This window comes from Artibeus jamaicensis, unplaced genomic scaffold, assembly GCF_021234435.1.
Source record: "Artibeus jamaicensis isolate MK-2021 breed Jamaican fruit bat unplaced genomic scaffold, CSHL_Jam_final scaffold_916, whole genome shotgun sequence".
NCBI classification, from domain to species: domain Eukaryota; kingdom Metazoa; phylum Chordata; class Mammalia; order Chiroptera; family Phyllostomidae; genus Artibeus; species Artibeus jamaicensis.
This window is the reverse complement of record NW_026522059.1, coordinates 25,163,833-25,174,425: the sequence shown is the minus strand read 5'-3', so window position 1 is coordinate 25,174,425 and position 10,593 is coordinate 25,163,833. Positions and strand designations below refer to the sequence as shown.

Here is a 10,593-nt window from a genome sequence, read left to right as displayed (position 1 = left end):
GATTGTTATCCAAAATATACAAAGGACTCTTAAAACTCCACCATAAGAAAACAAATAACCTGATTAAAAAATAGGCCAAATATCTTAACAGACCTCTCATTAAAGGAGATATGTAGATGGTAAATCATCAGGGAGATGCAAATTAAAACAACAATGAGATACCATTACCCACCTATTAGAATGGCCAAAATCTGGAACATTGACAACACCAAACGCTAACAAGGATGTGAAGCAACCAGATCTCTCAAACAGTTTGAGAGATCTGTCTTTTGCCAAAGACAGTTTGGCAGTTTCTTATAGAACAAACATATGGTTTCCATAGGATCCAGCAATAGTACTGCTTGGTATTTACCCAGAAAAGTTGATAATTTATGTCCACACAAAACCTGCACACAGATGTTTACAGCAGTTTTATTCATAATTGCCAAAACTTAGACTCAACCGCAATGCCCTTGGGTGGGGGTACATGAACAGTGTACACCCGGACAAGAAAATAGTTTTCAGCACTAAAAGGAAATGAGCTATCAAGACATGAGAAGAAATGGAAGAATATTAATAAGTGAAAAAGGCCAGTCTGAAAGGCTGTATCTGTATGATTCCAACTATATGACATTCTGGAAGTCAAAACTACAGAGACAGTAGACAGCTCTGTGTGTTGGGTGTTAGGAGGGCAGGAGGGATGACTAAGTTAAACGTATGAGCTTGTGTGTGTCATAGTTGGTACTGAAAACTAGATTAACTGCTAAAGCAGTTCAACTTTCTATTATGATTTCGAATCAATAAAACTGTAGGACCTGCCTGGGCTGGAATCCCATTGCCATCTGTGTGTGGAGATCATGACCAGATTCTGGGAATTAACACAAGCTTTTTTTAGTTCGGTTATTCAGGAAGTTACTTAGTTTCCAGCTATGATCACTTGGGCAATTGACTTCACAGAACAAATTGGCCCTGTTTCAAAATCTTGGCTCCTGAGATATAGAAGCATCCCAAGTGCCCATCAATAAAAGAGCGGACAAAAAAAGTTGTGGAACATCATATATAGAATGGAATATTACTGCCATAAAAGGAATGAAATCTTATCGTTTGTAATAGCATGGGTGGACCTAGAAGGTATGTTAAGTGAAGTAAGTCAGCCAGAGAAAGTCAGGTACCATATGATTTGATTTGTGTGTGCAATCTAAAGAACAAAATAAACACAAACCCAGAAACAGACTCAAAGAACAGACTGATGATGGTTTGCCAGAGGAAAGAGGGGGTTGGCAGACCAGAGTGAAAAAAGTGAAGAGATTAAGATGTACAAATTAGTAGTTACGAAAGTCATGGGGATACAGCATAGGGAATGTAGTGAATAATAATAACTATGTATAGTGCCAGGTGTGCACTGGAAATATTGGGGGCAGATCACTTTTTAAAGCATATGATTGTCTACCCACTACGCCGTACGCCTGAAGTTAATATAATACCGAATGTCAACTGTAATTGAAAATTTAATTTTTTTAAAGAAGTCTTAGCTTCTGAAATCCAAAATGAAGTGGATTTTTAAAAAGCGAGCTTTATTTGGGGCATCGCCAAGAGCTTCCACAAATCCTTCTAGGCTGTATCCCTCTGGACGGGACAGCGAGTTGGAAGGCAGCCGGATGCTTCAGGTGCTGTAACGCAGGGCGAGCAGCCGGCGGCACCGGACACCGTTCGCCCCAGCCCAGCCCGGGCCCGCCCAGAGCCCGGCCGGCCGGGGAGCGCGGGCGGAGCGCGGGCAGAGGGCCAGGCCCGACAGCGCCGCCACCGCCGCCGCCACGAGCCCGGACCTGCCCGCCGGCCGGGCGGCGCAGTCTCGCGGGATCATTCAGCTCTCGCTCCCCGTGCGGCTCGGGGGCGGCTGGCGTCCGGGACCAGCCCGGAGCGGGCTCCGGTCGCGGGTGTCCGGCGGGCTGGACGGGTACGGGGAGGGGAAGCTGCCTTCCACGGTCGCCCGAGGTGAGGCTCCGCGGCCGCACGCTGGGGCGGGGTGGTGGGGGCCGCCGCGGGTGGCGAGTCCCCGGGAGGCCGGGGCGGTCGGGGCGCGCCCCCAGCGCGCGGGGGAAGCGGGGGCGCGCTCCGAGCCGCAGGTGCGCGGAGGACGCGCCGGGTCGGGAGGCGAGACCGGCCGCTCCGGCGAAGTTTTCGCGGAAGTCGGGGCCAGCTCCAGGAAGGCGACGCGGGGCCGTCGTGGGTCCGGGGACGCTGCCGCCCGGCTTCGGGCCCGGGGCAGGTGCGCGGGCGCGGGGCGCGTCACCGCGCGGGCGCTGGGAGCGGAGGCTCGGGCGCGGGTTCGGTGGGGTGGGGCGCGTGGGGCGCGGGGGGTGCGGCCCTTCGTGCCTCGGGGCCCGCAGTCTCCCTCCCACAGACGCGCCGTCGCCCTTCGGGGCCGGAGCTGCGGATTTCCCTTCTCGGTGGGACCACTGGGCCCCAGCTCAGGAAAACTAGTTTTGCTGCTCCGCAGGTGGGAATCCTGGGAGTCGCCCTTTTTAAAAAACGGAAAAGCATTAGACCCTTAGACCCCTGCCACAAAAACTGCCTTTTAGTCTTTAAAGAATTCACTTAAGAACTCACTGGGTCTTCAGAATTTCCCTGGGACCCAGTTTTCTTTTACATGCTACGATGTCCAGCAGAGTCTTAAGAGTTTATTGTTCTGTAAATCCTTTTTAACTTATTCCTAATGCCTTGCATTACTTTTTTTCTGTCTCACTTATCCAGTACCCCCATTTTAGCCTGTGTTCCGTGCCGCACAAACCTTCTGTCATTGATTCCCTAGAGATGAGATTTCCTCTGCAAATGATAACAGTCTGGGCTCAGGCAGGTGGAAGAGTGGATGGAATTTGCCGTCGTGTTGCCAGTGTTGGTGACCTAGGTGCAAGTCTTAGCGCTGCACTTGAACTTCCGCGTGTGAGTTTGTGACAAATGTTGCTGATAACTGCCTCTTGGTTGTTTTTTCAGCCATTGACCTGGAACTCATTTTCAGGAAAAGAGCTTCTTTCAAAATGGTGAAATAATGAAATGAGAAATTTGAACGTTTTATCTTTGGGTGGGAATCTGACAATGGAAAGAGCAATTTAATCCAAGCCATGTGGTAAAAGCAGGGACTCGAAGAAAATGGAAATGTTTCCATTTCTGTGGACATGTGTTTTTCTACCCCTTGTCAGAGGGCACAGCCTTTTCACCTGTGAGCCAATCATCGTCCCCAGGTGTATGAAAATGACCTACAACATGACGTTTTTCCCCAATCTGATGGGTCATTATGACCAGAACACTGCCGCTGTGAAAATGGAGGTGAGTAGTTCTTTATGCCTGTATTGAGAACTATTTTATGCTCCATGCTGGAATCAAGTGTGTGAGCTTTTTTAAGACAGTATGGAATTCTTTCAGTTGTGTACAAGTCATATTTGGAACAAATCTTTTTAAAAATTAAATCCTGCTAAGAATTTATGTTTTGTATATATTTGTGGCCCTGTTCAGCGGATTTGCTTATTTTAGGGTTTGTTTTCTATATAGTTGTGAATAATTTTGGCAAATCATTTTGCCAAAATTAATTTGCCAAATAATTAATGATTCTTTCCTGAATTAATTATGGTAGTTCCTCTAATAATGCAAATCCCGAATTTTTCCTAATTCATTGGACATACAATCTGTATTGTCTAGACTACATACCATCTTTTGCTGTGTGTACTGTGCACTTTTTTGCCCAAATTTTTGAGGGAAAAATAAGAATGTGCATTATACCTGGGCAGTGCCTGAAATACCTTGTATGTTTTTGTGTTTTGTGCTTATTTGGTACATAAAATTTCTTGTACCATAATATGATAAAAAAATAAATGCTAAAATTCCTTCATAATACAAAAAGCAAGTATCTAAATATAAATAAATAAATCGAATTAAAAAATTAAAATGAAGGATTTTTTTCTGAAAGTTTGGGCCAAAGACATAGCTGCACATTATACGTGGGAGCACATTATACATAGCAGAATCCAGTACATTTTTTCATTTTTAAGTATATTTTACTGATTATGCTACTACAGTTGTCCCATGTTTTTTCTCCCCTTTGTCCCCCTCTGCCCTGCACCCTCTCTCCCTCCAGCATCCCCTCCCCTTAGTTTGTGTCCATGAGTCATACATATAAATCATTTGGCTTCTCCATTTCCTGTTCTTAACCTCAACCTTTCTGTTTTGTACCTACCATTTATGCTTTTTATTCTCTGTACCTTTTCTCCCATTCTCCCCCACTCCCTGCTGATAACTCTCCATGTGATCTCCACTTCTGTGATACTGTTCCTGTTCTAGTTGTTTGCTTAGTTCGTTTTGTTTTTTAGGTTCAGTTCATAGTTGTGAATTTGTTGTCATTTTACTGTTCAGGGTTTTGGCCTTCTTTTTCTTAGATAAGCCCCTTTAACATTTCATGTAATAAGGGCTTGGGTGATGATGAACTCTAACTTGACCTTATCTGAGAAGGACTTTATATTCCCTTCCATTCTAAATGGTAGCTTTGCTAGGTAGAGTAATCTCAGATCAGATGTAGGTCCTTGCCTTTCATGACTTTGAATACTTTTTTTCCAGTTCCTTCTTGCCTGTAAGGTTTCTTTGAGAAGTCAGCTGATAGTCTTAGGGGAACTCCTTTGTAGGTAACTGTCTTCTTTTCTCTTTCTGCTTTTAAGATTCTCTTCTCATCTTTAATCTTGGGTAATTTAGTTATGATGTGCCTTGGCGTGTGCTTCCTCGAGTTCAACTTCTTTGGGACTCTGATTTCCTGGACTTTCTGAAAGTCTATTTACTTTGCCAGATTGGGGAAGTTCTCCTTCATTATTTGCTCAAATAAGTTTTCAGTTTCTTGCTCTTCCTCTTCTCCTTCTGGCACATCCCTGTGATTCAGATGTTGGAATGTTTAAAGTTGTTCCAGAAGATCCTAAGCCTCTCATTTTTTGAATCCTTGTTTCTTCATTCTACTCTGGTTGAATGTTTATTTCTCCCTTCTGTTCTAAATCTTTGATTTCCGTTTCTGTTTCTTTTCTTTCACTGTTGGTTCCCTATGTATTTTTCTTTACTTCACTTGTATAGCTTTCACTTTTTCCTCTATATTGCATCTGTACTCAGTCATTTCTGTGAGCATCCTGATTGCCAGAGTTTTGAACTGTGCATCTGATAGGTTGGCTATCTCCTTGTTTCTTAGTTCTTTTTCTGGAGCTTTGACCTGTTCTTTCATTTGGGTGCACCTGTTACATTGTAAGGGGTGGAGCTTTAAGTATTCATCAGGTGTGGGCAACCCACTTTGCTGCATTGTGGTGCTGTATGTGGGGGAGGAATCTGAGAAAAACAAAAATCTGGTACATTTCCATAAGTGGTTGTAATATGGCACAGTTTGGCACAGTTTTCTGAAGCAAATCAATTATTGGAAGATTTGGGGGTTGTAGATAGTGTTTTGCTAAAAAGTGACCTTTTGGGGGGCATGTAAATATTCTTTGATAAGATACTTTTTTAAAAAATATATTTTATTGATTATGCCATTACATTTGTTCTATTCCCCTCTTCATTCCCCTTCACCCTGCACACCCCTCCCCCACCATTCCCCCCCCTTTAGTTTATGACCACATGTCTCAAGTTCTTTAGATTCTATATTTCCCCTACTATTCTTGCCCTCCCCTTATCTATTTTCTACCTACCATCTATGCTACTTATTTTCTGTACCTTCTCCCCCCTTCTCCTCCTCCCACTCCCCTGTTGCTAACCCTCCATGTGATCTTCATTTCTATGGTTCTGCTCCTGATCTAGCTGTCCTCTTAGTTTGCTTTTGTTTTAGGTGTGGTTGTTGATAACTGTGAGTTTGCTGTCCTTTCACTGTTCATCTTTTTTTATCTTCTTTTTCTTAGGTAAGTCCCTTTAACATTTCATATAATAAGGGCTTGGTGATGATGAACTCCTTGAATTTTATCTTACCTGAGAAGTACTTTATCTGCCCTTCCATTCTAAATGAAAGCTTTGCTGGATAGAGCAATCTTGGATGTAGGTCTTTGGATTTCATGACTTGGAAATACCTCTTTCCAGCCCCTTCTTGCCTGTAAGGTCTCTTTTGAGAAATCTGCTGACAGTCTGATGGGAACTCCTTTGTAGGTGACTGTCCCCTTATCTCTTGCTGCTTCTAGGATTCTCTCCTTCATTTTAATCTTGACTAATGTAATTATGATGTGCCTTGGTGTGTTCCTTCTTGGGTCCAAATTCTTTGGGACTCTCTGAGCTTCCTGGATTTCCAGGGAGTCTATTTCCTTTGCCAGAAAAAGCTTCCTTCTCCTTCTTCTTCTCCTGCTCCTCCTGCTCCTTCATTATTTGTTCAAATAAGTTTTCCACTCTTGGCTGTTCCTCTTCCCCTTCTGGTACCCCTATAATTCAGATGTTGGAACCTTTAAAGATGTCCTGGAGGTTCCTAAGCCTCTCCTCATTTTTTTGAATTCTTGTTTCTTCATCCTTTTCTGTTTGGTCATTTTTTTCCTCCTTCTCGTCCGCTCCTTTGATTTGAGTCCCAGTTTCCTTTCCATTACTATTGGTTTCCTGTGCATTTCCCTTCATTTCAATTAGTTTAGCCTTCATATGTTCCTCTAATTTGTGACTAAAATCAACCAGTTCTGTGAGCATCCTGATCACCAGTGTTTTGAACTGTGCATCTGAAAGTTTGGCTATTTCTTCATTGCTTAGATTTATTGGCTCTGGGGCTCTGAGTTGTTCTTGAGCCATGTTTTGATCTGTTCATGCTTGTTATGTATGAGGAGCGGAGCCTTAGTTGTTCACCAGGGTGGGGTTGCCCAGGTCTCTGGTTTGTGACGCTGTATGTGGGGTCAGGGTCAGAGAGGGACAATGGCAGTCCCCTCAACCTCTTCCCGCCACTGAGGCCTGCACGGTTTGTCTCACAGCTCGCTCCTTCACCGGTTTATCTATGCGTGAATGTGTGACCATGATCAGCCCTCAGTGGGTCCAACGCCTTGTGCCTTCAGTGGGTCTGCCTGCTTCTCCACACCTGGGATCTGCCCACGGCTGCTGGCACGCCTGGGTCGGTCCAGTGGATCTTTTCTGCCTGACCCTGCTCTGCTGCTGGCTCTGCCCCTCTTACCAGTTTGGCTGAAGGGTTGGTTGTTGTCACACTTCCGTGTAGTTCAATATTCTGGGATTTGGCTGCATTTTTGTTGCTAAAATTTTGTTGTTTTTAAACTTGATTGTGCGTGAAGGTGCAGTGCTTCCACCTATGCCTCCATCTTGGCGGAAGTCCTCTAAGATACTTTTTAAAAGAAACCACATGTGGGATGGGGAACAGAGTGACACTAAAGATTGCCTTAGGTGCCTTGGTTACCTGCCTCTGGTTTAGAGACACGCAGATTGCTTGGATGGTGTGGGAAGAAAGAGTTTCCTATGGAGACAGGAACCTGTCCCCCAGTACAGATCTGTTAGGTTCAAAAGTCTCATGAAGGAAAGAAGACAGTGTTCTTGTAGCTTTTCTTCAGAAAAACTGTCCAAGAATAGTAAAGGTTTTCTCCACTGAGATTGTTGCTAAGAAATGAAACCCCTGTAATTTTAATATAGACACTACTTAAAAAACTAACCAGACTTGATTTTGCAGCTTCAAAAGTCTTCCTTTGTTGTTTGGTGAATAGTTGTTGGACTACCTCACTGTAGACTCATGTGTAAAATAGGGGGCCTTTTAAATACTAAGCCGTTGTACTTTAAAAGGGCATTACGAATTATAGTATTGTAATCTTTCGGTGGTCTTTTAAACCAGTGCAAGAGGTTATTTTGAATGCTGAATAGATGATGCAGTGAGACTTTTATTGATTAATCAGAACAATTTTGATGTTTTCATCTGATTAAAATAAAATATGTAGTGGGGATACCATCAAGGAATAATTATATCATTCATTCACAGTTTCTCTAATGATAGTATATGTTTTATGAGTCATGTTTTATAGTGTTCCTAACTTTTAAAAAAATCTGGCTCCATTTCTGTGTACCAGCTACATACATTTTTAAGTTTGAGTGCCAACATCACCCTTATAAATACAGATCATTCAGAGCTCCTAGGAGAGAGAGGCATCCTGTTAATAAATGCCTATAATTATAAGTTGGTAAGAACTAGTTTTTATTCTACACATGTGTTTTTAGAACTAATTGTTTCTGTGTAAAATATTATTTATTTTTATTTACCTAGCTTCCAGGTAATTTTGTGTCTGGACATTATCAAGAAAGCATTTTTGTTCTGACCTCCTCTACGTAAGGATATCTTCATTATATGATCTTCCTTGTACACAGAGCTTCCTCATAGTTTTTCCTGTTAAGTCTTATTGTATAAACCATACTTCAGTAGGTTTAAGGATGTAGAAGAAGAAAGCCAAACAGCCTTCACTGAAGTCCAAAAAGAAGAAAGGGAAGTGGGAAGGCAGAGTGTCAGCCTGAGTCAGACCTTAAATCCCCGTGTCTGATTCTTTTTGGTCTACGGTGTCCTGCTTTCCTTATTGCCCCGTCTGTATTTATCCTTAGCCAGTGGCATTCTCTTTTAGTTTTTGTGTTGAACATCCAGAATCCTTTTATTTTATTTTATTTATTTATTTTTTGACAGAGGGATAGGGAGGGAGAAAGAAAGGGAGAGAAACACCGATGTGAGAGAGAAACACCGATTGGTCGCCTCTTGCATGCACCCGTCCAGGGCCCGAATCAGCCCCTAGGCCTGTGCCCTGACGGGAAATCAGCCCACAGCCTTTCGCTTTGCAGGATGACGCCCAACCGAACCACACCAGTCAAGGCTGAATGTCCAAAATTCTATAATTTGAGAGCTGTAAGTGACCATGTCATGCAGAGCTTCTTAAACCTCTTTTCTGCCATTGACCTTTCTGAGAATAAGGGTATGTTTTAAAATTTAAATAAAATGAGTAGGAATACAAAGGAAACCAATTACGGTGAAATATACTTCTATTTATAGCCCAGGTTCAGAACACCTGAATCCTTCGTTTTATAGGTGTAGAAACTGAAGCCCAAAGACGTTCCCGTTCAAGGTCCAAGCACTGTCGGACGCAGGCTTCTCTGTCGACGTGGACCATAGTGGCATCTTTACCTTTATCCCTTGACCTTAAGGGATAAAAAGAAAACATCTCCTGACATTCAGAATATGATGTGTTAATTTAGTCTTTGCTGCTGCTTTGCAAATTTAGACAAAAGTTTAACAGAGTGGTTTTTTTTTACCTTTATTTGGCTCTACCATTTTCCCTCTCATCTATGCCATGCGTACAAAGTCTCCATAGAACTTTTCAATCAAAAATAAAGTCGTTAGCCTTCTGTTGCTCCTCTCTGTGGTACCAAAGTGATTTTATTAGAATGTGGATCCGTGAAGTCCACTTTGGGATTAAATTCTTCACTGCTTTCCTAAAGCCGAAGCAGTAAAGACCTGACTCTAATGTGGCATCCACGTGACTCCTCCTGTGGGGCCTTCCCTCCCAGGGCACTTACTCTGCTTCAGCCAAAGTGGCCGATGTGCAGAACTCAAATCCATATTGTTCTCTCTCACCTTTGTGCCTTTGCACGTAGTACGGTGTCCACTGTCTACCTACCTACCTGTATTCACCTGCTCAGTTTCTTCAGGGCTCAGTTAAAGCAGTAACTCTGTGCTTAGTGGAGCCTTTCACCTTGTCCCAAGCTTATTTAATCAGCTCACTCTTTATACTCTATAGTGCTTAATACAGGATTGGGCACAGGTAGGTTTACAGTTCATATGGCAAATAATACAATAATAAATAATAATACAAGAAAAAACTGTTTCCCGTACTCACAACCGTAAACCGACATTTGTTCAACCCAGTATATACAACTATTCTTAGCATGCTGTGTTGCAGTTATTTACATGGCTCTCTCACTAGATTACAGACTAGAGGTGGGGCTTTTTCTTTTCTATCCCCAGTGCCCGGCACAGTGCCTCTGAGCACGGTAGATGCTCAGGAGAGGCTGAATAAGGAAAAAGGTGCCATTTCCTGTCCTAAAGAACCAGCAAGGAGAATATCCTCCCATCCTTATCTCCCACCTTCATCTTCTGCAGTGTCTGAGTAAAACACATTCTTATATGTTTAGGTCGTTTACATATCATCCACTTCCTGCCCGAGCCTAGTTCTAGTAAAGTACCAGTTGGCATCTTCTGTTCTTTTCCGTATTAGTTTGCCACATGTGTGTTAGAATTTATTTAAAGAATTTCATTTTTAACCATTTACACTTATTTTTATGGAGTGAGAGAATTCATCTTTTGATTTGACCATTATATTATAAACTGTCAGATTTTTTCAAACACTGTATTTTAGTATTTAAGTTTATAGTCCAGACAACTACTAAATTATTAACTGCATATACCTTGACTTTTCCTTTTTTAAAAAGTGTTTTATAGCTTCCCTAAAAAATAGAGTGGGCTTTACATCTCCAACCCTACTGCCTTTGGTTTCTGCTAGTCCCTGTTGAATTTCCAGTGTTCACTGTGAATCGATGTTGGGATGAGGAGCTGAAGAAATATCCGATGTTGTGCTTTCTTAGCTTCCAGGAATTTCGTGTTCA

At 42.7% G+C, this 10,593-nt stretch overlaps 1 protein-coding gene across 3 annotated transcripts in view; it reads left to right on the top strand.

Annotated features, from left to right (window-relative positions):
• Positions 1–1,802: 1,802 nt before the first annotated feature.
• FZD6 (frizzled class receptor 6) overlaps positions 1,803–10,593 on the top strand; it is a 33,628-nt gene continuing 24,837 nt past the window's right edge. The window contains exons 1-2 of one of the 3 annotated variants that reach the window (XM_053661155.1): positions 1,803–1,974; positions 2,974–3,306. In XM_053661155.1, the coding sequence (XP_053517130.1) occupies positions 3,130–3,306 (177 nt within the window). In that variant the 5' untranslated portion in view covers positions 1,803–1,974; positions 2,974–3,129. Of the gene's footprint in view, positions 1,975–2,114; positions 2,249–2,973; positions 3,307–10,593 lie in introns of those variants that run through there. The other 2 variants (XM_053661153.1, XM_053661154.1) reach the window with 2 other exon arrangements.